A 25,602-nucleotide genomic window follows, 5' to 3' on the forward strand; every position below is an offset into this window, starting at 1 on the left:
TTACCAGGGAAGGCCACCACCTCCATGCTGCCATGACCAAGGAGATTCAAGGCTGGGGTTGGCAGCAGCTTTTGCCATGAGCGCATGTGATGGGCTTGTTCCCATCTGCTGAGGGTTAGGAGGTGGCAGAGATCCCAAGGGATCTGGGAACAAGGCGGAGAGATGGAGAGGTGCCGTGCCTCCCAAGTGTTGGCCCGTAGGATGAAGGAGAACTTCTCCAATGAACAGCAAGACAGATGGAGGTACTGTACCCACCACCTGCCCCATGAGAGAATTCACCCATTCCAGAGGCTGGAAATGCCCCAAGAATGCACCAGGCAATGGTAGCCAGAGGCGTCGTTCCTGCCCAGCACCTGTAAAGCCCTTGAGGATCCCATGGGTGGTAAAACACCACAGGAATGCAAAGCAACGTGCAGGGCTCTTGCCCAGCCCTGGGTGCCACTGAAGGTGAGAAGCTGATTTAATTTCACAACCTGCAAAGTCCCTGGGGAGGTGAACACAGCCACGCTGGACACCAGGGCTGGTTATTTTCTGTCCCTGCCAACATGACTTGCAAAGCAAAGTGTTGGGGCTGTCCATGAGTTCACATCTTCCTGCAATCCAGGTCACAACCTCCATCCCACTTGGACAAGTGAAAACACCCTTGGCAGTCCCTTTTTTCTGCTGCTCATGACTGTGTTCACCTCTTCTTTGCAGGGCATAGGAGAAGCTGATGTCCTCTTGCACCCCTGCATGGCAACCAGGAGGGATGGTGGGGGGCCAGACAACAGAGGGAGCTGCCAGCGACCAGTTATCTGATCCCGGCAGCCCCAGTGTAAACTTAGCATGGCCTTTCGGAAAGTACTTGCTGTAGCAAAACACGCAGTAAATCACTGTTCTGAATGCCAACAATATTTTGAGATTAGCAAATCTAACAGAGCTACTTGGGTTAAAGCTCAGTTTGGGGTGGTGTTCTGCAGCCCTGCCAGTGGAACTGGGGGGCTCTCAGCATCCCACAGCCCCAGGGGGTTGCACCAAGCTGCAAAGCTTCTCAGAGATGGGACAAGGTCTGGGGTCAGCACAGGGTGTGTGGCTACAGGACATGCAGGTGCCCATCCCATGCTCCCAAGAAGCAGTACTGTCCCTGATTTCCCTGCCCAGCTTGGAAAATCCCATTTCCTCCTCTTTTTTAATTAAGTAGCAAACTCAGCTCCCCACTAGCTGCTCAGCCCCCTCCACCATTACCCCACACTCCCTGGGGTGAGGCAGCATCACCCTGCCCAAGGTTCCCCTTGTCCCCAGCACACTGGCAGGACACCAAATTATGATGCTTCAGGGTGGGGACATCCAGGTCTTTGTAAATGCCACCCAGGAGGTTGGATCTCAGTGTCACCACCTTCCTCCAGATATGTCACGAGTTTCCCAAGCTCAGCTGGGGGCTAATTCTACATCAAGGTCCTGCCTGGGGGACAAAGAGGAGGGACAAGGGCTTTGACTTAGCCAGGAAAGGGGGCAGCAAGCACCTGGGAGCCAAACCCAGGGCCTTCCAGATGGAAAATCAGCCACAGGCTTTGCATGCTGCAGGAAATCAACTCCTGACACATGCTCCCAAGGCCAAAGTGGCCCAGAACTGGCATTTTAACCCAGGACGAGTGACTGGCTCAGTACGAGAGGGACTGGGGAAAATCGCATGCTACACCTGTGGCCAGGCTCTGCAGCTTGACCCTTTCCATCTATGGATGCCCGCTCGCAAACAGCAATGCCAGCCTGGGCAGGAGCTTGTAAGCTGAGACGTCTTTGCACCTTCTGACCATTAAGTGGCTTTGGAAAGGAGCAGTTCCCCTGCACTATATTTGCAAGGGGGCTGCAGCCCAGCACCAGTCCTCCCTGTCTGCCCAGCACAGCCTCTGCCAAACATCACCTTCAAGAAACCCCAAAGGTGGATTGAAATACTTGCAATTAATACCATTACATGGAAGGAAAAATGGTCAGATTAGTTTTGTTTTCTAACTGCTAGGAGTTTTGCAGCCCTTTTCGTAACCACCGTGCAAGAAACAGTCCCTATGGCTCTTCTTCATGCAAAAAACATGCAGCCTTTGGAGTCTGTGACTTGGACTTGGGCTCTCTGGTACCACAGGACAAGAGGAAACGGCCTCAAGCTCTGCCAGGGGAGGCTTAGGCTGAACATTAGGAAAAAAATCTCACAGAAAGGGTTATTGGGCACTGGCAGAGGCTGCCCAGGGAGGGGGTTGAGTCCCCTTCCCTGGAGGGGTTTAAGGCACAGGTGGACGAGGCGCTGAGGAGCATGGTTTAGTATTTGATAGGAACGGTTGGACTCGATGATCCAGTGGGTCTCTTCCAACCTAGTGATTCTGATTCTATGATTCACAGTGATCGGAGCAGGGAGGGCTTTGGGGATATGGGATGCACTTTCCTAAGAAGCCATGTTGGTGTCCTGTGAGAGCTGACATCTCTTCTCTTTGCCCAGTCTGGGTCTGCTTTGCTCCTGGCCATGGGTGGAAGCATCCCAGCTGTCTCTCTTCCCCCCCTTTCTCACAGGTTCCACAACCATCAGGGGGAAGAGGAGCAGGTAGAGGGTGTTTCAGGGCCCCAGGTTTTGGAGAGCTGGGAGTGATCACAAAGCACCAAAGAGGGCAGTGAGTGAAGCATCAGTGGCAGGAACAGTGCAAAGACAAGTGAGCTGAACCCACACTTCCTCAGCCCAAGTGCAAATCTCTCTGGAGCTGAATAACCAGAGAGAAAAATCCTGGAGGAAGTTTCCCCTCTCATAAGGTCTCCAAGAGACGTTTCTTTGCTCTAATGCTGCCATCCAGTGGGAGAAACTCCCTGGCATAGGAAAGCCTGGAAGCGAGGGCCTTGGGGTCCGCAGCCCGGAGGGGGCAGCCACCACACCACCAGCTGCCCTCAGGCACCTCCCTGCCAGGGAAGTTGTGGCCAAGCCCAAGCCTCCATCTCCAAGCCCTCACCCCAGCCTGGCTGCAACGGGCAAAATGAAAACCCCTCACATGCCACATGTTTGAGATGCCCCAGCACCTCCCAAAACGCAGCAACCAGTGAGGGGACAGGGAAGGGGTAAAGATGCACCAGGATGAGGCAAGAGGAGACAGCTGAGCCCTCCTCAGGAGGAGGAGGAAGGCGAAGAGCTGCAGTGCAAGCAGGATCCCAGTGGCAAGGACACCGCAGTCTGGTGCGATGCAGCCCCATGGGATGCTCACAATGGTGTCCCCCCAGCCACAGGATATTTGTAGTCTAAGCACACCCCGCCTGCAGAAAGCCAAATTCCAGAGCGTATTCATCAGCACTGGGGCTGCAATAAGGCATAAAATCAAATACAAAACTCCCTGGGCTTGGTTCAGGGAAGCAAAATGACTTTGGCAGCAATGACTGAGCAGCACGACAGCAAGTGCTGCATCCGCGGTGGTGGCAGCTCTGGGCTCCCACAATGTGCCCGTTTGTTGTCCCGGTGGGCGGCTGGCTTCCCGCAGAAAGGAGCTTTCAGTGGGAATATTCACAAGTTCAACCTCTTTCAGCAGGGCAAGGTTTGCTGGGTTGCACGACAGGCACAAAGAGACAGTGTTTCCTCTGGAGCCATGGAGGTTTTCTGTCTGGAAACACGAATCTTTTCTTCCAAGACGGGATCACAGGCAGAGACCTGCCTCAAAGGGTGAAAGCAGGAAAGATCTGTGTGTATAGGGAAAAAAAATCAAAGAACTTAGGGGTTTCTTTTGGCTGAAGGCAGCAGCTGTTTCTCCAAAGTGGCTCCATTTCCAGGAAAGCAGGGATTTTCCTTCAAAATCAAGGGGGAAATCCCCTAACTTTTCATTTTCCCTTCATGCCAAGAGGAAATTTCTCCTGGGAACAAGCCCTGTGTGCAAACAAACACACTGCCCTCACCTCCGGGAAGCACAAACACTCTTCCACCCACTCACCCGCTGATCTCAGCCAGAAAGCAGCGCCCAGACCAGCAATTCCCTGATAACCCCAACAGGCAGCAGCATCCTGGCCAGATTCTGAAAGCATTTGCCATCTCTGCAAGCTGGCAAAGGCCATTTCTCCTGGCTACAAACCCACAATCAAGCTCCAGCCCACACGCAGGGAAGGGGAGAGGATGGGAGATGTTGCAAAACATGAAAGGAGGAAGTCTGGTGGAGGAAATCACATCTACATCTGCAAACAGCCACGTGCCAGCATTAGGGCTGAGAACTGCGCACAGCTCATCACAACTTAGGTCCTCGTAACCCACAGCTGTGCCCGAAGCCCCTTCTGTCTGTTTAATTATGGCAGAAGTGCTGCAGAGGAAATGTTAGGGGTGTGGCTAAGGATGGGAAAGGGGAAATGTTTAATTAAAGATATCACTGGTTTTAAAGAGACTTTGCTCGTTGATGGGTTCACAGCAGCAAAACCACCCAGCAGCTCCACAGGCATTCCGGCTGCATGCCCAGGATGAGGCGGCTGCCGTATCGCAGCACTAATGAACTGCTCCTCCTTCCTGTAACGAAGACAGATGGCAACCGGCCTCAAGCTCAAGAGTTGGCCAAGGTGCCTCTGAGTCATTCTGCAAGGGGGAATAAATCTCTGCCTGGTGGAGAAGCGCCAGCCCAAGGGAAAGTACAACCCAGCCAGCGTTCCCAAATGGAGTCAGGACAAGCTCACAGCTGATGACCATGGAAACAAAAGCACAGTGGCACCATCAGGGCAGCTCAGCTGACTCCCCATCACATTGTGGAGCAGGACACCCCAAAATCCTCCATCCGCAAGCCCTGCAGCAGCTGTGCTGAGCACTATTCCTCACACTTGATGTCTTGACAGGGAGAAAAGGGCTTGGAGGAGGTGGGGAGGCCAGAGCTGGACTCAGGCCGGGATGCTGGGGGTATGGGACAGGGCGCTTTGTCCCCTATGGTGTAGGACAAAGCCACCCCTTGTCCATGGGGTCCCTGCTCCTACTCCCACCCTACTCTGCATGCCAGAATGAGGGTGCTGGGCTGCCTCTGTCCCCAGTGTGCCAGTCACCCCTTTGCCCAGGGTGCCCCTATGCCGCCGCCAGCTCCCCACTGGGATGCCGACCACACGCACAGGGATGCACCCCTGCTCACCTCCCACCATGCCCAGTGCTGCCAGTATCCCCACGTCTGGTGCTCCCAGTTCCCCTAAGCCCAGCTCCTCCAGGTATCCTCGATCCCAGGGGTGCTCCCAGCTCCCGCATGCCCAGTGTCCCCGGGACCACCCGGGAAAACTGGTTGGCTGGAGGGTCCAGAGAGTGGTGGGAAATGGAGTTAACGCCAGCTGGAGGCCAGTGACAAGTGGGGTCCCCAGGGCTCAGTGCTGGGTCCAGCCCTGTTCAATGTCTTTATCAATGACCTGGATGAAGGCAGCGAGTGCACCCTTAGCAAGTTTGCAGACGACAGTAAGCTGGGTGGAAGCTGGATCTGCTGGTGGGTCAGGAGGCTGCAAAGAACAGGGTGGATCCATGGGCTGAGACCAATGGCACAAGGTTTAACAAGGCCAAATGGCGGGTCCTGCACTTGGGGCACAACAACCCTGAGCAGCTACAGACTAGTCTGTCTAGAAAGCTGCCTGGAGGAGAGGGACCTGGGGGTGTTGGTTGACAGCGACTGACCATGAGCCAGCAGGGGCCCAGGTGGCCAAGAAGGCCAATGGCATCTTGGCTTGGATCAGAAACGGCGTGGCCAGCAGGGCCAGGGAGGTTCTTCTCCCTCTGGACTCGGCACTGGTGAGACCGCTCCTCGAATCCTGTGTTCAGTTCTGGGCCCCTCACCACAAGAAGGATGTTGAGGCTCTGGAGTGAGTCCAGAGAAGAGCAACAAAGCTGGTGAGGGGGCTGGAGAACAGGCCTGATGAGGAACGGCTGAGAGAGCTGGGCGTGTTCAGCCTGGAGAAGAGGAGGCTGAGGGGAGACCTCATTGCTCTCTACAGCTACCTGAAAGGAGGTTGTAGAGAGGAGGGAGCTGGGCTCTTCTCCCAAGGGACAGGGGACAGGGTGAGAGGGAATGGCCTCAAGCTCCGCCAGGGGAGGTTCAGGTTGGACATTAGGAAAAAATTCTTTACAGAAAGGGTCATTGGGCACTGGCAGAGGCTGCCCAGGGAGGGGGTTGAGTCCCCTTCCCTGGAGGGGTTTAAGGGACGGGTGGACGAGGTGCTGAGGGACATGGTTTAGTGATCGATGGGAATGGTTGGACTCGATGATCCGGTGGGTCGTTTCCAGCCTAGCGCTTCTATGATTCCCCGTGCTCCCGGGACCCCCACACCCGGTGCTCTCGACTCCCCTGTTCCCAGCGCTCCCGGTGCTCCCGGCAGGCCCCCCCGGTTCTCGCTGCCGCCCACGCCGGGCGGGTCCCGGTGCAGGTGCTGCCCCCGCCCCGTCCCTCCCCCCGGCCGGGCCGGCATGGCCTCCATGGCCTCTCTCGGCAGCTTCTGGCGGCGGAGCCTGCGGCGGGCGGCGCGCGGCGGTGAGCGGGGCCGGGACGGGGCTGCTTCGGGTGTTCGCGCCGGTGTCGGGGCCGGTGTCGGTGCTGACGCCGTCCCGGGGCCGTGGGAGCCGGCTCCAGCCCCGCATCCCGGGAGCTGCCCCGCATCCCGGGGCTTCAGCCCAGCCCGGAGCTGCCCCGCATCCCTAGGGGCCCCGGGGAGACCAGGGTCTGCCCCCCGCCCCCAGGCTTTGCCCCCCCCCCAGGCTTTTGCCCCATCGTCCCAGGCTTTTGCCCCCCCTCCCCAGGCTTTTGCCCCCCACCCCAGGCTTTGCCCTGTCATCCCAGGCTTTTGCCCCCCACCCCAGGCTTTGCCCCCCTCCCAAGGCCTTTGCCCCCCCATCCCAGGTTTCCCCACCCTTTTGCCCACCAGCACCAGCGTCTCAGAGCTCGCAGGAGGGTGGCACTGAGGGCATCGGTGGGAACACGTCCCCCCGGGGCAGGGCAGCCTGGCCGGGTGACAGCAGATGGGGCAGAAATCAGTCCTTTGGGATTTAGTGCAACAGAACTGGGAAGGGGCTGGAGAACAGGTCTTATGGGGAGCGGCTGAGGGACCTGGGGCTGTTTAGTCTGGAGAAGAGGAGGCTGGGGGGACGCCTCATCACTCTCTGCAGCTCCTGCGAAGGAGGTTTTGGTGACGTGGGTGCTGGGCTTTTCTCCTAATTAACAAGGGATGGGACAAGAGGAAATGGCCTCAAGTTGTGCCAGGGGAGGTTTAGATTGGAAATATTTTGGGAAAAATTTCTTCCCTGACAGAGTGATGAAGCCCTGATGGAGGCTGCTCAGGGCAGTGGTGGAGTCTCCATCCCTGGAGGGGTTCAAAAACTGTGCGGCCATGGCACTTGGGGTTAAGTGGGCATGGTGGGGTTGGGCTGGATGAGCTGGGAGGTCTTTTCCAACCTTAACAAATCTGTGAGTCTATGATTTGTGAGTTTTTCTCAGGTATGGGCCGGGTCGTCGGGGGGTTCTGGCTAGCCCTGTCTCCAGGCGCAGCAGAGCAGGTTGGGGCAGGTTTTAGGGGTCTGAGTGCAAGTCCCCCCACCCCTCTGATTTGTGCTGGCTGCCTCTTGCTGTGGCTGTGAGAGGTGTTTTTCCAAGCTTAGCAGAAAAGGTTCGATAAAGCAAAAGCCATTTCCTCTCTGCTGGGGTAGGTGGGTAGCTGCACGGTGTGGGAAACAGAGCTCCCTGCAAACCCTCATGCCAGGCCAAGAGGTTTTGGCACGCCGCAGCCCGGGAGTTTTCCAGGAGGAAAGAAACAGGTTATGCCACATTGCAGTGTGGGTCTGAGTGCAGCCCTGGGCAGATAAGAAACCCCCACGCTTGTTGGGGAAGCTGTTGTGCAGCAAAATGTCTTTTTCTTTGAACGCCGGCAGCGCCAGCGCCGTTTCCGTGTGGGCCAGGGCACAGCGCAGCAGCCTTTGCCCCCTCCATGCCTGAGGAGGGAGGGGTGAAAATGCACAGCACCCGCAGCTGCTTAAAATCCCGGAGCTGCGTGGGTCCCCCAGCTGCCTGGGTCATTCCCCTCTTTGCAGGGGATGCTTCTGCTGGTGGGAGGTTAGGGCTCATCCCCATATCTTCCCTGCTTGGGCTACAGGAAAGTCCTTGGCCAAAGCTCTTGTGAGGTGGCTTGTGTCTCCAGGTAACACGTGGGACTCCACATCCTGCCGGTTTTGGGCAGTGCTCGGGCCTCTGATGCCACATTCATAGAATCACAAATGGGTTGGAAGGCACCTCAAAGCCCATCCAGTTCCACCCCTGCCATGGACAGGGACACCTCCCACTGGATCGGGGGCTCCAAGCCCCATCCAGCCTGGCCTTGAACCCCTCCAGGGATGGGGCAGCCACTTCTGCTCTGGGCAACCTGGGCCAGGGCCTCACATTACACCCATCTTATGCAGCATGATGGTGCACAGCCCCGTATGTCTCCAGAGCTTGTCTTCTAGCCCAGGGATGGGGGATTGTGGTCCCAGTGGGATTTAAGCTCTGCCAGTGAGAGCTCTGCCACCAGACCTGGCAGAGGGGAGCACTGCAGAGAGGAGCACTGCTGGGTGACGCCGCGCTTTTGGGTCACACTTCGGGCAGGCGCGTGGGTCCATCTGTGGGACCTGCAGCCCTGCACCACCGGCCCCCCAGGAGGGGCAGGTTGGGAATGTGCTTGGATTCTTTGGAACTCCACGGACGTGATACAAATCCAGCCCTTGCTTGAGGACATGCCTTGTGTTCCCTGAAATGCAGGGTGGGACTGAAGAGGTGAGATTTAACTGGGCTTTCACCTTACCTGCAATGGGATCGCAACGACAACAGCATCCAGTGAGAGTGGGGGACACCAGCAGCCATCGCCCTGCACAGCCCTCATCCCTGGGGTCCCCCCAGCACAACCTCCTGTCCTGGCCCCTTAGGTGAGGTTGAACCACTGGAACACCCCAAGGAGGAGCAGGAGTAGCAAAGTGGACCTAGTCAACCCTTTTCCCTGGCTGGGGCACCTCCCTGGGCTGTCACACAGGTGATTCCCACTGAGGACAAACCAGAGGTGTCTGCAGCTGGGTCCCATCCTCAGGATGCTCCTGGACTTGCCCCTGCTGTGAAGGGACATTTCTGGGATGAATTTCACCTTGCTGATATTACATGCGGAGGTGGAGCAGCCTCGGGGTGCACATGGGGGGCAGCTACGTGCATCTCCCCACCTCAGACTGGGAAAGGTGCTTCTCTTCCTTGAGAAGGAACATCCTATGTTGGGTCTGTGTGTCACCTCCTCAGATGAGCTTTCTGTTCCTGTTGGCTCCCAATGACCTGGAGACTAGAAAGCTGTTTCCAGACCAAATGAGGCAGATGTGGAGCCAGAGGGATACGTAGGTTGGGGTGTCCACCTGCCCTACTTTTGGAGGAGGATGTTGTACACAAGGGAGAGGGATGCTGAGAGCAGCCAGCCATGGGCATCCTTGGCGCTGCTGAGCTGAGGCACAACCAAAAGAGCCTAGGGCCAAACTCCAGGATGAACGGAAGTATTTCATCCAGCCGTGCATTTATTCTCCTGCCTGTCATTCCTAGAAGCAGCTCAAGCATTTCTGTTCCAGCTCCCTGCCATAGTCAGAGCCAAGGCCAAGCCCAGGACAGTTTCAGTGCCAGGAACTGGAGATTTAGAGAGTTGTAAATGGCTGCTGCAAGAGGGAAGAGCTGTGGCATGGTCTGGCTGCAGCCTCCTGCTGGCATTTAACTCCCCCCACTATCTCCATCCCAGGGCTCTTGGATATGGAGGCTTGGGCTCTTCAGACTCCTATTCCTAGTTTGTTGAGTTGTCACTGCTGATGCCCCCCACCTGTCTTACCCAACTGGCTGAAAAATAAATGGGATGTAATCTTGGAATTGCTTTGCTTTGGGAGCCGTGGTTTAGGGGAAACCCTTGATTATCTCATCTGCGATCAGCATTTCCCAGGACTGAGAACATCTGGCAGGGAGAGGTTGGGATTCATCTTACTGGAGCTATTGGAGGTGCTCAAACAAGGTCTGTGCTGTTTGTGGGGGTTTTTTTCCCCCTAAGGAAAAGAAATTAACTGCTCCGAAAGAATTCCCACACCTTCCTCACAGATGTTTGCTGCAGAGACTCTATTCCCACCATCCCATGTGCTGGCTTCGCTTTGGGTGTCCTTCTGCTCTCACTGGGATGGAGCAAAGGATTGCTGGAGGTGTCTAATGCACTTTGATTTCCCCCAGAAGCCTCATCAAAGCTCTTTCCTTTCCATGTCCCTAGCTGTTCACTGTCAGGGAACAAAACGCCCCGTGCACCAGGTCCTGGTTCCCTCCAGCCACACTGGCTGGTCCATGGCTCTGCATCTCCTGTCCTGCCATCAGAACATCTCCTGCCCTTTCATTTCACTCTGCTTTGGTTGTTTTTTTTTTTGGCTACAGAAGGAAAACAAGAGGCTCCTGCTGCGGAGAAAAACCCTTCACAGGTGTCACAGGGGAAGCCAGGAGAGCGGAGCTCTGCCTTCTATTCTGCCGGGCAGTTTTTCTTTGAGTACCTGGTGGTGGTATCACTGAAGAAGACGCTAGATGGACGTTATGAACCCAAGATAACCTATCAGTTCCCGAAGGTACTTAGTTTTGTGTTTCTGGGAAGATGAGTTTTCCAAAATTAAAGTAAAAGAGGGTGTCCTCTGTTGTGAGGACAGGCTAAGAGAGTTGGGGTTGTTCAGCCTGGAGAAGAGAAGGCTCCAAGGAGACCTTAAAGCAGCTTCCAGTGCTGAAAGGGGCTCTAGGAAAGCTGGGGAAGGACTTTTTACAAGGGCCTGGAGTGACAGGATGAGGGGAAATGGCTTTAAATTGGAGGGGGGAAGATTTAGATAGACACTAGGAAGAAGTTCTTCACAATGAGGTTGGGGAGACCCTGGCCCAGATTGCCCAGAGCAGCACTGGCTGCCCCATCCCTGCAGGGGTTCAAGGCCAGCTTGGATGGGGCTCCCACTCTGATCCAGTAGGAGGTGTCCCTGCCCATGGCAGGGGGTGGGACTGGGTGGGCTTTAAGGTCCCTTCCAATCCAAACCATTCCATGAGTCTATGATTCTATGTTGCTCCTGCTCCACCACCAGATCTGGGGTAAGAGAACAGAAAAATGCCCTGTGTCCTGGTGTCACACCAGGTCTTTCCCATTTGCAGGCTGGGGTTGCTGCGACTGTTCATCCCACCCTGCGATCCCAGCCCAGGGCTACAAATCCCAGGAGGAAAATTGCAGGGTGCTCCCTGGTGTCTTTTGCCAAAAGGGGAGCCCATGGCAGTGCAATCACACCGGGGGGCAGGTGGCACAGGAGGAGAGCCCCTCTCTGCAGGCCCTGGGTGCCTCTGCTTTGCTCCACTGTCCTTAAGGCAAAAGAGCAAAAAATTGGATTTTGGGGAGATACCTGTGCAGGGATGTGCAGGCACTCTGCTTCATTCTGAGCTGGAGGTTGCTTTGGGACACACCTCGTTCCACCCTATTCTGTCCCATCATACCCCATCCCCTGGGCTGTGGGCACTCTCCATCCCCCTGACTCTTGGCATCCCTTTGTTCCAGCGTGAGAACTTGCTGAAGGGCCAGAAGGAGGAGGAGGAACGTCTCTTGCAAGCCATCCCCCTCTTCTGCTTCCCCGATGGCAACAACTGGGCCCCTGTCACTGAGTTCACCAGGTACCTGCCCCATTGCGGGGCCTTGGCCGTGGTTTCCCACCACGTGCTCTCACACCCCTGAGGGCTGGAAGAGCCATCCCATCCCCATGTGTTGTCTCTCCTTGCAGTGAAACCTTTTCTTTCGTCCTGACCAATGTGGATGGCAGCAGGAAGATCGGTTACTGCAGGCGGCTGCTGGTGAGCATCCTACCGCTGTACACCCATTGCTGGGTTGGTGGTGGCCTTGCCATCCCATCCCCATGGTGGGACGCGGTGCCATGCCTGAGGAACAACTCTTGGCAACATGCCTTAGAAAGCCACTTTCCCTGACAAAGAGGATGACAAGCAGCCAGGGCTTGCTCAAGGGGAGTTTTAGAGCTTTCTTCTGCTGGAGTATCACTTAGGTGCTAGATGGAGGAAAGCAGCATTTGCTGGAGTCCAGGGCTGGCCTAAAATGCAGCCAGGAGATGTGATGATTAGGAAGTGCTGTTCCCTGTACCAGTTGTCGCGACCTCCCCACTGATCTCCCACAGCTCCTTTCCCTTGGCCACAGAATCAGGATGGGGGTGCGAGTTCACCCATCCAGGTGCCAGGGAGCCAGGTGCCCTCAACCCTGTCCCCAAACATTGCATCTCAGCAGTAGCTGCCTTTCTCAGCTCACGGATTCAGCCAGCCTGGGGGCTGTGTGACATGATGAAGGTCTTTCTTGGCTGCTGATTTACACTCAACCTGTTTAAATAGGGACATAAAGACATGGGGCCGTATGCCACAGCTCGATGACTCAATGGATCTCACCACCCTTTCATTCCCTGGCAGATTTGCCTACTTCTTCATCCAGATTTGAGCTTTGCCTTTCTGAACTGGATCTCTGAGGGCTGAAAGTGTAAACAGTCCCAGGAATTGCCTAGTTGGAAAGAGAAAAACAGTCTGGGACCTCACCCCACTTGTCCCTGTTTCAGTGGGAGGCAGGATTAACCCCAGGGATGGTGGGGCAGGAGGTTGTGAAGGACATGTATCTGGGGTGGAGGAAAGTTTGGGAATGTGCCACAGGGCTTAGCACAAAAATGGTTGACAGCTTTTGCATCTGAATTGTCTTCTCTGGTCCTGGGTACCCTCTGATTTTATAGCATCAACTATGTCCTTGGCCTCCGGCTCTGAAAATCCCCAAGTGGGTGATCGGGCATGTTGAGAGGGGAATGGGGCCAAGAGGTCTCTGGGAGCAAGGAGCTGGCCCAGTGGGGCTGGGAGATGCACAAACCCTTTTCCCATCCTCTTCCAGCCATCTGGCCGTGGTGTTCGCCTCCCTGAGGTCTTCTGCATCATCAGCTGCCTGGGCTGCTTTGGGCTTTTCTCCAAGGTAGGGATGTGGTGACTCCATCCAGCATAGTGGTGCCCGGGCAGTGGTGCCATTGCCTGCTGGGGTTTCATAGCTCACTTTTTTTCTCCCCTAGATCCTGGATGAGGTGGAGAAGAGGCGCCAGATCTCCATGGCGGTGATCTACCCCTTCATGCAGGGCCTTCGCGAATCCTCCTTCCCAGCTCCAGGGAAAACTGTCACCATTAAAAGCTTCATCCCCGAGTCGGGCACGGAGGTTGGTGTGAGGCTTAGTGGCACCCTCTGGGCTGCTCCAACACATGGAGCCTGGGCGATCTCCGTGAGCATCCTCCACGCCTGTGGCACCCATGGGTGTTCCCTGGTGCACTGTTGGTGGGTTGGGCTGCTGGGGGCCTTGTGCCCTAGGTAAATGGGTGTCACTAGGTCCAGGAGAAAAGAGCAGCAAGCGGTGAGGGTGAGGATGGAATCCATCAACACGTGATGCTGCTCCATCTTTGCATCCTTGCAAAGCAGCATCTTTGCAGCTCCATAACCCCTGAGCTGGAGCTGCCAGCACTAAACCTCCCCAAACGCCATTTCTTAACATGTTGGTGCTTGCTCAGCCTTTATGTCAGAGCCGCGCGTCCTGCCGGGGGCCATGGAGCGGGGTTGGCTGCACTCTGGGTGCAGCAGGCAAGGGTCTTAGGGTGTGTGGTGGTGCCGGGGCTGTGGTGGGCTGCAGCTTCCCCTCTGCACCGCGGAGCTCAGCTCTCAGCCTCAGCACCTGCCCCGGGTCGGCATCGCAGGGCAGGCAGCTGCCGTGACGCAGGCACGCGGCAAGCTCAGACCTTACCTGTGGGAAGAGGATCGGGCATGGGCACGGTGCCCATGGGCTAGGCTGCCCACGCACGGCTCAGGCTCCCACAGGCAGAGCCTTGGCTTTTGTCTTTTCTTTCTTTTATGGCAAAGCCAGGGTGGGAAAAGGGGGAGGATCTACCTTGGCCTGGAGCAAAAGGGGCTGGAGAACAAGACTTATGGGGAGCAGCTGAGGGGCCTGGGGCTGTTTAGCCTGGAGGAGGCTGAGGAGAGACCTCATTGCTCTCCACAGCTCCTGGAAAGGAGTTTGTGGTAAGGTGGGTAGTCTCCCAAGTGCCAAGTGATAGGATGACAGAAAATGGCTTCAAGTTGCACCAGTGAAGATTTAGATTGGATATTAAGAAAATATTCTTCACTGAAAGGGTCCTCAGGTACTGGAACCACTGCCCAGGGAGGTGGTAGAGAACCATCCCTGCAGGGGTTCAAAACCATGTGGTCGTGGCACCTGGGAACATGGTTTAGTTGACACGGTGGAGTTGGGCTGATGGTTGGACTGGATGAGCTTAGAAGTCTTTTCCAACCTTAGTGATTCCATGATTCTATGAAAATAACCTCAGTGCTGAGTATCCATCCGCCAGATGGGTCTGAGAGCAAGATCCCTCATTTCTAGTGCAATTCAGAATCATAGAATTATTAGGTTGGAAAAGACCTTTGAGATCGTCAAGCCCAACCATACCTGTCCGCTAATGAACCAGATCCCTGAGCACCTCGTCCACCATCTGTTAAATCCCTCCAGCAATGGGGATTCCACCACCTCCTTGTGCAGCCTCTGCCAGTGCCTGAGAGCCCTTTCCGTGAAGGCGTTTTTCCTGATGTCCAATCTGAACCTGCCCTGGTGCAGCTTGAGGCCAGTTTGGCAGCTGGTTCTCAAACTGCAGGAGATTTCTTCATCCAGGAAGGCTTGTGCAAGGGCTTTGCGCATTGCTCAATGTGTTGGCCCTGGGTCAGGCTACGGGGAGGGTGTGCAAGTTCGTTCTTCGAAAGAGCTGGGCTCTGGGGTGCTGGGCAAGGTTGAAGCAAGGCAAGGAGATCAGTGAGGAAACAGGAAAAGGGGTGCTGGAAGGGCCGAGAGCTGGGAATCACGCAAGATTTGTGCTGGAAAGGGGTTGCAGAGCCCACTAAGCCTGGCATATGGAGGAGGGTGACTCTACCCCTCCTAAAGCTGGGGAGAAGCACTGGGGCTGTGTCAGGAGCTGCACAGTCCTGTTAACCCTTGAGCAGTCACCGTCTAGGGATGCCTGCAGCAGGGCAGGGGGGTGGACTGGGTTGGGGAGACTTGTCTGAGACAAAGTCAGCAGAACAGACCTGCAAATATCCATCAGATAATTCACTTTTGTACCACCCTAGCTAGGAAAAGGTGAACTGGCCCTTCCAGAGAGGCTTTTGAGGAAGCTTTTTATAGCAAAAATCAGGCTGTCATTCCTCCTCCCTATCCTGGGAGATGCTGTTCACAGCTGAGCTGTCAGACACTGAGATGGGGACACATCACTGCCCATCAGGGGCTTGTGGACACTGGAGGAAAGAGACATTTTGGTTAACACTCTAGTGCCCCAATAAATAAATCCCACAGTGCACATTGCTGTTGGCTTCCCCTGCATCCTTAGTGCTGCACAGCCCAGATCTCCAGGTAGGACAAGATAAGGTTTGTCCCTTGCAGAAGGATGTGATGCAGAGGCTGCGAACTATGAGTCATTAATTGGTCCCAAGTCACCTTCTCGGGGGCCAGTGTGGTGTAGGGGAAGCATTGCACCTCCTCACCGGGCTTTGCTGGGTCTCCCTTGGCAGCTCATCGAGCTCACGCGGCCTGTGGATGCCCACCTGGAGCATGTGGAGTTTCAGGCTCTGCTCCAGCGGCTCAGTCCCCACCTCATCTTGCACATCTTCGCCTCTGCTGTGTTGGAGCGACGGCTCATTTTCCTGGCAGAGGAGCTGAGGTGAGTCCTGATCTCTTTATTTAAAAAAGAAAACAACCACAACACTGTTGAAGGAGTGCAGGACACGGCTGAGCTCAAGGTGGGATATTTGCCCAGAGCAGTGGTGGCTGCCCCATCCCTGGAGGTGTTCTAGGCCAGGTTGGATGGGGCTTTGAGGCCTCTGATCCAGTGGGAGGTGTCCCTGCCCATGACAGGGGTGGAACTGGATGGCCCTTAAGGTCCCTTGCAACCTAACCCATTCCATGATTCTGTGGTTCCCTCCATGCAGTGAAATTCCCTTTCCTCATTCAATGCCACCATGATAGCTCCTTGTCCCACAGTGTCCTCTCACAGTGCATCCATGCGGTGGCTGCTCTCCTCTACCCCTTCACCTGGGCTCATACCTACATCCCTGTGGTCCCTGAGTGCCTGCTTGACACCGTCTGCTGCCCCACGCCCTTCATGGTTGGCATCCAGAGGCGGCACCTGGAGCGTGTCCTGGACCAGCCGATGGAGGAGGTATTTTATCTGGGCTGGGGAAAGCTTCTGAAGGGAGCCTTTAGTTAGTCAGTGACCCTGGGTTTATGTTGGCACCGGGGCTGAAGGCTCTGGTTGTGCCTTTTTCTCATCCAGGGAGGCTGGAGATTGTGACTTCTTGCATGTCCTTTCCTATTGGCACCTTGGGATACGCCTGGGTGCTGGCGGCCACCCCAGGACCCGCAGCCCTGAGAAGGTGCCTCAGGGAGCTGCTGTGGGCCAGGCTGGCTGCTGGCATCGTCCCACCCTTGCAGAAGTGGAGAAAGGCTGCGCTGGGACGAGCCACTGAGCCTGGGGCAACCATGGTCCCTGGGGAGATGCCCTGGTCCCTCTGCCCGGGTTCCTCCTGCCCAGAGGGACCAATCCATCCCCTGCCACCCCTGTGGGCTGCAGACAGAGTTTTGACCATAAAACGGGTGGGAGGAAGCCTGGCTGCCTCGGTCAGGTTGACCTGGTTGCTCTCTGCTCTTTCAGGCCCTGATGGTTGACCTCTGCGAAGGGAAGATTCTACAGGCGGTAGGTGCAGGGCGAGGGGTTGGCTCTCCTGGGCTGGGTAGTGCTGGGATGGGTCCCTTTCCACCCTTAATCCCAGCTTTCACGTGCTGGGGGCAGAGACACCTTAGTGACAGCATCCCACAAAGGGATGTCTCCATCCCCTGTGTCTCCCTTCTTGTGAGCCAGAGTGGCAGGGTCTGTGTGTTGCACATCCCGCTCCCAGCATCTCTGCAGTGATAATTAATTAATGAGCTCTGCAGGAAGCCCCGCTTAGGAGCTCCACTAATCATTGCCCAGGGCCATGTGAGCTGTTCCCCCTCGTGCAGGGTGCTCCATATTCCCGTTGCTTTACAGGTTGGCGATGAGGAGGAGATCTTGCCCATCAGGCAGCAGAAAGAGATGCTGACCTCTCTGAACAGGCTCAACAACAACAACAATGTACACAGTAAGGGCCTCTCTTTATATATTATAAAACGAGGGTGAGCTGCCTTCTGTAGATGGGCAGAGTCCTCAGTGAAATGATTGTCCTAGAGACACCTGGCCTGGGATTTTTCTGCCTTGATTTGCAATAAAATGCAGCTACAGGAGACCCTTGGCCTTTCCCCTGTCCTGCAAAACATGTGACCAAGAAGGCCAATGGCATCTTGGCCTGTATCACAAACAGCGTGGCCAGCAGGACCTGGGCAGGGATTGTGTCCCTGGACTCGGCGCTGGTGAGGCTGCACCTCAAATCCTGGGTTCAGTTTGGGGCCCCTCACCCCAAACACCTTAAGTGGTTGGAGCGTTTTCCGAGAAGGTAACAGAGCTGGGGAAGGGTCTGGAGAACAAGTGTTATGAGGGGCGGCTGAGGGCCCTGAGGTTGTTTAGCCTGGGGAAGAGGAGGCTGAGGGGAGACGTCAGCACTGTCTACAACTGCCTGAAAGCAGGTTGTGGAGAGGTGGGTCCTGGTCTCTTCTCCCAAGTAACAGGTGATAGGAGAGAGGGAACGGCCTCAAGTTGCACCAGGGCAGGTTCAGATTGGCCATTAAAAAAAAATTCTTCCCTGAAAGGGTTCTCAGGCAGTGTCAGAGGCTGCCCAGGGAGGTGGTAGAGTCCCCATCCCTGGAGGGGTTTGAAAGACAGGTCGATGAAGTGCTCAGGCATCTCATTTAGTAGTGGACAGGTACGGTTGGTCTTGATGGTCTCAAAGGTCTTTTCCAACCAAGGGATTCTATAATTGCTGCTGAAGCAATGAAGTTTTGCTGATATTTGGCCTCAAAGATGCCACCACCCTGGAAAACAAACACAGCCAAGGCTCCCTCAGCAAAATTAGTCTGATCTTCATTTACTCGCAGAGGGAGGTTTTAATCAAATGATTTCTCAGGGTGCAAACAGAGACTGTGAACCAGCCAGGTTAGAACAGGTCCATCCTATACTCATAGTTCCTATCCCCACATCTCATGCTCCATGTCCTCTTCCAGCATCTGAGCAGGTGAACGCGCTCGTCTCCGAAGCATTCGTGAACTTCTTTGTCCGAATGGTTGGCCACTACACCTCACACATCAAGTGGAGTAAAAATGGCTCAGGCACCTTCCAGGAGCGAGCCTTCTGCAAAGCCATCACCTCCAAGACCAGCCGCAAGTTTGTGAAAAAGTTTGTGAAGACAAACATGTTTTCCCTCTTTATTGAGGAAGCAGAAAAGAGGCGGATGCCAGAGGAAGGTAAACGGCCCCATCCCTCCTTCCTTCTTCAGTCAGATGAGCTCTACAAACTCCTGGGCTGTTTGGTTAGAGGAAAGGAGATGCCTGGTGCCCGGAGAGGGATGCAGCTCAGGGCTGAGGGTGCTCAGGGCAGTGAGTGGCCCCTATTTGCTCTCCACAGCTGCATTTCTCCATCTCTGTCAAGCACTCCAACAAAATCCCTGGGCTCATTTTAGATCTTGTTGCTTGTCTGGGGATGGGGCGGGCTTACCGAGAGCTCAGTGTCCAGGGAAACATGCCAGGGGCAGCACAAATATTTGGCTTGGATGCAGTCAGCAGCAGGGGCCTGGCTCAGCCCTGACTCAGCTCTGCCACCAGCTCCCCGTGGCAGCAGGCATGGTCCTTTCCTCTTCCAGGGGATTTACAGAGCATGGGATAGAGCTGAGCCTCCTTCCCACCCAGGATAAGGACAAACAGGGCGCTAGAGGTTGAGGGAACAGCCTAAAACATCTCTGCTGGCCCCAGACATCCTGGCCCAGGACTTGCCACCCCTGAGGTCTTGCTGCACTTGGTGAGAGTGCAAGAGGGTGCAATCATTGCACTCAATCTGCTCAACTGCTGGAGTAAAGCGCTCATCACCTCAGATGCTGAGAAGCAGATGGTGCCCATAGTGAGTCCCTCTCTGGCTCATCTGCAGCCTGGCTGAGTGACTCGGAGCCCGGCACGACCTCGGCTGCTGTGTTCTCTACACTGTTGGGTCAGGCTTTTTATAGGGCAGACACAGACCTGGATCTGCAGGATTTGGGAGAGAGGGATGGCACAATTCCAGCTTTATTGTTATATTCCCAGTCTACATCACCTTTTTGGCTCTTTGCGTTGCCAAGGTGTCACGCTTCCTCTCTTCCTTGCTTGTTGAAAACACAAAAACTGAACAGGACTGAATGTATGGGTTAAAGACTTGGACTAACCCAGCATAATGAAGCCCATTTGGAGAAGGTGGGAGGGATGGGTGAAATTCTGAAAGGCAATCTGAAGTCTGGAGAACCTCCTGTCCAAGGACAGGCTGAGAGAGTTGGGGTTGTTCAGCCTGGAGAAGAGAAGGCTGCAGGGAGACCTTAGAGCAGCTTCCCATCCTGAAAGGGGCTCCAGGAAAGCTGGAGAGGGGCTCTTGATCAGGGAGGGCAGGGAGAGGATGAGAGGGAACAGTTTTCAGTTGAAAGAGGAGAGATTGAGACGAGATCTTAGGAAGAAATGTTTTGCTGTGAGGGTGGGGAGGCCCTGGCCCAGGTTGCCCAGAGCAGTGGTGGCTGCCCCATCCCTGGAGGGGTTCAAGGCCAGGTTGGATGGGGCTTGGAGCCCCTGATCCAGTGGGAGGTGTCCCTGCCCATGGCAGGGGTGGAACTGGATGGGCTTTGAGGTCCCTTCCAACTCAAACCATCCCGTGATTCCATTCTGTGATTAGGTGCAGCAACACCAGTCTCACCTCGGTCCTCACCAGGGAGCAGTTGTCCATAACCCAGCAGGGTTTGGCTCCTGGTGTCCTTGCACACTCCCAGGAGCTTGGGCAGCCTTGCATCCTTCCCAGACCAAACGCTTCCATTTCACTAACGACCTTTTCTCCTCCACAGCATATTTCCAGCAGAAGATAGCAGAGTACCATGAACAGAAGAAGCACAGAAGAGACTCTTGAAGTCCAGCCAGGGTGCACACAAGCTGGGACCAGGCAGCCCTTGCCGGTGGCACCAACGCTGTGCAGACTCAGGGCAGAGCACGCCGGACTCTGCTGGCTCTGCCTGCCCACTTGTGACTCCTGAGACTCACGGGCAGCACTGAACACGTTTCTAGCCTTTCTTTTTCCCTCAGGGCGTCATTGCACTGGAAAACTCTTTTGCACAGAGCTGGCGAGCAGGCTGTGATTTCGTTTCCCACCTTGCTAGCGACGGGGACAAACGGCGACTCAGTGCCCAGCCCTGTGCAGTCTTCGGCCCCGTCAGGACCTCACGCAGGGCAGGAGGGAAGTCGGGGAGCCGTAGAGTCATTGTTAGAAGGGGGAAAAAAAAATAAGGATGAGTAGGAAATAGTGTTGATTATAATTAAAACAAATCTAGGTTTTACAAATAGGTAACATCCTATTGAATAACTTTGTGAGGTTTCTATTATTAACAGCTCTTTCACTGTGTTTTCTCATTGTTTTGCTAATTGTTAAATACCGGCAGGAACAGTTGCCCTGGGTTTTAGTGGTTTCCTCTCTAGCGACTCTCTGCTTCGGGTGTCGGTACCACTGACAGCTCAGTTTAGCTCTTTAAAGAAACAAAAACATTCTTTTCCAACAGGTTATTTATTCATGCTGTAAGCAAACTGTGAAGGCCACAGGGCTGTGTTTTGTGGGAGAGGGAAACGGACAAGCAACAGCTTTGGGTATGGAGGAAGTATTTGTTAAATCCAGTAGTAAAACATGTCGACATCCTCCTCGTTTATGATGCCAACTTCTTTTGAAGCCTTGCAGTCCATTGAAACGCTGTCTGAAATGTGATGCCTGCAGCAACCCCAAAGCTGCACTGAGGTTCCCCCCTTTCCCTCCTCAAGGGAATAAGTAGCGCAGTGGGGGAAGCTGGTGCTCACTGCAGATCCTCCTGGTTCCTTCCCAGACAAACCTGAGCCAGATACTTCCCCCAGCAAGGGCTGGGGTTGAAGGCAGAGCTTCATCCTCTCCTCTCAGCACCTCTGCTATGAGGCCAGGCTGAGAGTCGTGGTTGTTCAGCCTGGAGAAGAGAAGGCTCTGGGGAGACCTTAGAGCAGCAAAGGGGCTCCAGGGAAGCAGCGGGGGGGCTCTTGATGAGGGAGTGCAGCAATAGGACAAGGGGTAGTAGGTTTAAACTAAGGGAGGGGAGATTTAGACTGGATATCAGGAAGGGTGGGGCTTGGAGCCCCCTGATCTGGTTAAAGATGTCCCTGCTCCTGCAGGGGGTTGGACTGGGTGACCTGTATAGGTCCCTTTCAACTCAAACCATTCTCTGATTCTCCCAAGTGACAGGCAATAGGACGAGAGGGAATGGCCCCAAGCTGCACTAGGGCAGATTCAGATTGTACATCAGGAAAAATGTCTTCACTGAAAGGGTTTTCAGACAGTGTCGGAGGCTGCCCAGGAAGGTGGTGGAGTCCCCATCCTTGAAGGGGTTTAAAAGACGGGTGGATGAGGTGCTCAGGGATCTGGTTTAGTAGTGGACAGGTAGGATTGGACTTGATGATCTCAAAGGTCTTTCCCAACCTAGTAATTCTAAGATTCTATGACTCTCCAGGATGTTCTAGCCAAGCTCCTATATCACTCAGGACCCACTAGAGCTATGTTAGCAAAAGCACAGTTAATACACCTTTTGCAGTGGTATTGAATGTGACAGTGAGATTGTACATAAACATAGTGCATAAGCAGGCTGGCTGCCAGACAGCATTTGCTTTCAGAGCTGTTGAGCATCTAACGAAAACAAGACAGATGTAAAGGGCGTTTATTTTAGAAGTGATGATTTGTGCAGTCAGGCACAAACGTACGTGACAGCAACACAATTTGGGCAGAGGGCACAGGCTGAACAGAGGTGAAAGCACAGCCCTTCTGAGAGAAATCTGCTGAGGTTTGTCCAGCCCCACATGTGTTTGAGGAGGGAACAAGAATTATTCATTAGGAAATAGAGAAGAGTTGGCAACATGCACTCACAGCCCAGAAGGCCAGTGTGTCCTGGGCTGCATCCAGAGCAGTGGGACCAGCAGGGCGAGGGAGGGGATTCTGCCCCTCTGCTCCACCCTGGTCAGACCCACCTGGAGCCTTGTGTCCAGTCCTGGAATCCCCAGCATAAGAATCATAGAATAACCAGGTTGGAAGAGACCCACTGGATCATGGAGTCCAACCATTCCTATCAATCACTAAACCATGTCCCTTAGCACCTCGTCCACCCGTCCCTTAAACCCCTCCCGGGAAGGTGACTCAACCCCCTCCCTGGGCAGCCTCTGCCAGTGCCTGACGCTGTTGGAATGAGTCCAGAGGAGGCCACAGAAATGATCCGAGGGCTGGAGCACTTCTGCTATGAGTACAGGCTGGAAAAGTTGGGGTTGTTCAGCCTGGAGAAGAGAAGGCTCTGGGGACACCTTAGAATCATAGAATCACTAGGTTGGAAAAGACCCACTGGATCATCGAGCAGCTTCCAGCAGTGAAAGGGCCTCCAGGAAAGCTGGGGAGGGACTTTTTAAAAGGGCTTGGAGTGACAGGATGAGGGGAAATGGCTTTAAATTGGAGGGGGGAAGATTAGATTAGACATTAGGAAGAAATTCTTCACAATGAGGGTGAGGAGGCCCTGGTCCAGGTTGCCCAGAGCAGTGGTGGCTGCCCCATCCCTGGAGGGGTTCAAGGCCAGGTTGGATGGGGCTTGGAGCCCCTGATCCAGTGGGAGGTGTCCCTGCCCATGGCAGGGGTGGAACTGGATGGGCTTTGAGGTCCCTTCCAACTCAAACCATCCCGTGATTCCATGAAAAGAGGGGAGTTTTTAGCACCATGGGGATGTTCTCTGGCTCCACAACTTCCCCCTCCTGGGTAGAGAGAGTGCTAGAGGTTAACTACAGGAAATTAAAGGTTAGTGGTCTCTTGTGGTTTTTTTTTTTATTTAAATAAGTTCCCCAGCCAGCTGAATATTGTGTGGGTGGAAAAATCACAGGCACCTAACATGAACTGTTTCTTTCAGGCCCACCTGCCTCCCCATCTCCTCCGTTCATCACCACTGTGAGAAGATGCCAGCCTTGCTGGGTGTGAAGCATTAACACCATCTTTTTGAGAAAAATGGGCAGTGGTCCTGGGTTTTGCAGTGGCTCTTTAGAAAAGAAGAATTAGAAATCACATAAGGGATTCTGTGGTTGCGTAATCCCTGCCAGATAAAGATTATTCCTCAGCTGCTGAAAGGAACAGGTACACAAAACCTGACCTTTAAATGTTTAAGGCAGCACTGCAGAGGTCAGCAAGGGTTAACTACAGGGAGTCAGAAGGGTTGCTGCCACCTTGTGCAACTTCTGAGCAAAGAACGTTGAAATATCACGTTAAGTTACTTAAAGCACTTTTCCTTTTAGTCTTGTTCTGGGAAAAGGGATCCATTCCCAGTGACCAGCCCAGAAATGCACCTTCAGAGGAGGGAGCACAGCAGCTCTAAGCCCAGCTTTCCAGTCACTGCAGGAAGACAAGAGGAACAGGTACAGAGGAACAGGAGCAGGCAGGCACTTTTTGGGCACCAACTTCTCTCCCCACCATCCAGCAACAGCTCCAGACGTACGGGTGGTGGATATTCCAGGGACATAATATGCTCCACGCTCCTCTCACACCCTTTCCCTTTCAGTGTGCTGCTCCTCTACCCGACAGCTCTGTCCTTGTTTCCTAAACCTGCATGACTGATGCCATTGCTGATCAGCAGGTTTTAAGGGTTTCTTGAGTTGGGTTGGCCTGAACATTGGGAAGTGGCTTGATATGGATATGGAACTGATGGAGTGGGTCCAGTGATCTGAGGGCTGGAGCACCTCTGGCAAAGAGAAGGCTCTGGGGAGACCTTAGAGCAGCTTCCAGTACTGGAAGGGGCTCCAGGAAAGCTGGGGAGGGACCTTTTAAAAGAGCATGGAGTGACTGGACAAGGGGAAATGGCTTTGAATTGGAAGGGGGAAGATCTAGATTAGACATCAGGAAGAAATTCTTCATTGTGAGGATGAGGAGGCCCTGGCACAGGTCACCCAGGGCAGGGGTGGCTGCCCCATCCCTGGAGGGGTTCAAGGCCAGGTCGATGGGGCTTGGAGCCCCTGATCCAGTGGGAGGTGTCCCTGCCCATGGTAAGAGAGTAGAACTGGATGGGCTTTGAGGTCCCTTCCAACCCAAACCATCCTATGATGCTATGACGCTCTATCACCTTGCTTGCTTACTCACCTGACGGGTGCAGTCTGGTGAGAGCTGAAATCCCCTCCCTGTTAATGCCCAGAGGCTGACAGGCTGCACATTGCAACAAGGATTCACATCCCTGTGATCAATCAAGGTCAGTGAAGAAAGAAGACACTGTGCTGAAAGGGCAAATGCTGAATAAAATACCCTATTTATTGCTTTAAATTCCTTCTGCCTCTCTTAAACCACCTGCTTGTAGTTGGGGGCACAGTGTTTGCTGCTGGAGACATGGATAAATTCAGCTGCTGTTTGCCCAGAGCACGGACACATCCAGCTGGGCTCAGGTCACCCTGCAGCTGATCAGCAAAACTCAGTGTATTTTTAAATCCTTCTTCCTCCTCGAGATTTAATATTTGATCTAAGTCTACAACAGTAAATACAACAGTGCCAAGAAATGTCATCCCTGAACCAGAAAAGGCTCATTTATCATGCGAAATGGTTAACGCAGTTCCCAGCATGGCATTAGCCGACTCACACCCGTACAAACCTCTCCCAGGCAGGATCTGGTCTGGGAGTCAGCTCAGGAATTGCTCCTGAGCTGCGGTTCAATTCCTGCCATGCAGCTGCCCTGCGTAGAAGATAAGGTTTGTGTTATGGCATGTGCCACTTGGTGCCAACTGGCCCGGGTGCCAGCAAATAGTCCTGGGCTTATTCCACTACCAGAGCCATCGCAGTCATCACTGCCAAGTGCTTTCAGATCACTCCAGTACAATAACAGACAGCTCCAACCTCACGTCACTTCCCACGCAGCTATAACCTCTGAAAATCATGGAATGGTTTGGGCTGGAAGGGACCTCAAAACCCATCCAGTTCCACCCCTGCCATGGGCAGGGACACCTCCCACTGGATCAGGGGCTCCAAGCCCCATCCAGCCTGGCCTTGAACCCCTCCAGGGATGGGGCAGCCACCACTGCTCTGGGCAACCTGGGCCAGTGCTGCAGCCTTCACCTTCTGCTCTCTGGAAGTGACTAAACTTCTCAGCAGCTCCATCCCAAGCCCAGAGACCAGGCACAGCGCAGCACTGGATGCAGCTCGTACATGCAGGGGAGGAAGGAAAGAAGAGAAAAACACTGGTGTGAAACCAAACCGACACTCAGATGAAACAGAAATAGGCCCTGAGGTATTCTGGCCTGTCTTTTCCCTGTGTTAAACACCTTGCCAGAGCAAGGGAACTCCTTTACTAGTTCTGAGAAGAGGCAACACTCCA

At 54.5% G+C, this 25,602-nt stretch overlaps 1 protein-coding gene across 1 annotated transcript; it reads left to right on the plus strand.

The window, feature by feature from the left end:
- The first annotated feature begins 6,399 nt into the window (after positions 1–6,399).
- Positions 6,400–20,337, plus strand: DENND2D (DENN domain containing 2D). Its single transcript, XM_069875642.1, has 12 exons — positions 6,400–6,467; positions 10,392–10,576; positions 11,533–11,645; positions 11,753–11,822; positions 12,904–12,981; positions 13,076–13,216; positions 15,601–15,749; positions 16,070–16,247; positions 16,740–16,781; positions 17,115–17,205; positions 18,221–18,460; positions 20,068–20,337. The coding sequence occupies exons 1-12, from the start codon at positions 6,404–6,406 to the stop codon at positions 20,127–20,129; spliced, it is 1,413 nt and encodes a 470-aa protein (XP_069731743.1). The 5' UTR covers positions 6,400–6,403; the 3' UTR covers positions 20,130–20,337.
- Positions 20,338–25,602: the final 5,265 nt, after the last annotated feature.

The sequence above is a fragment of the Phaenicophaeus curvirostris genome, chromosome 24 (assembly GCF_032191515.1).
Source record: "Phaenicophaeus curvirostris isolate KB17595 chromosome 24, BPBGC_Pcur_1.0, whole genome shotgun sequence".
Lineage (NCBI taxonomy): Eukaryota > Metazoa > Chordata > Aves > Cuculiformes > Cuculidae > Phaenicophaeus > Phaenicophaeus curvirostris.

Coding starts and splice junctions, on each gene's coding strand:
- DENND2D (XM_069875642.1), top strand. CDS start 6,404: ATGGCCTCCATGGCCTCTCTCGGCAGCTTCTGGCGGCGGAGCCTGCGG. Junction 12,982..13,075: donor GCTTTGGGCTTTTCTCCAAG/GTAGGGATGTGG, acceptor TTTCTCCCCTAG/ATCCTGGATGAGGTGGAGAA. Junction 17,206..18,220: donor CAACAACAACAATGTACACA/GTAAGGGCCTCT, acceptor GTCCTCTTCCAG/CATCTGAGCAGGTGAACGCG.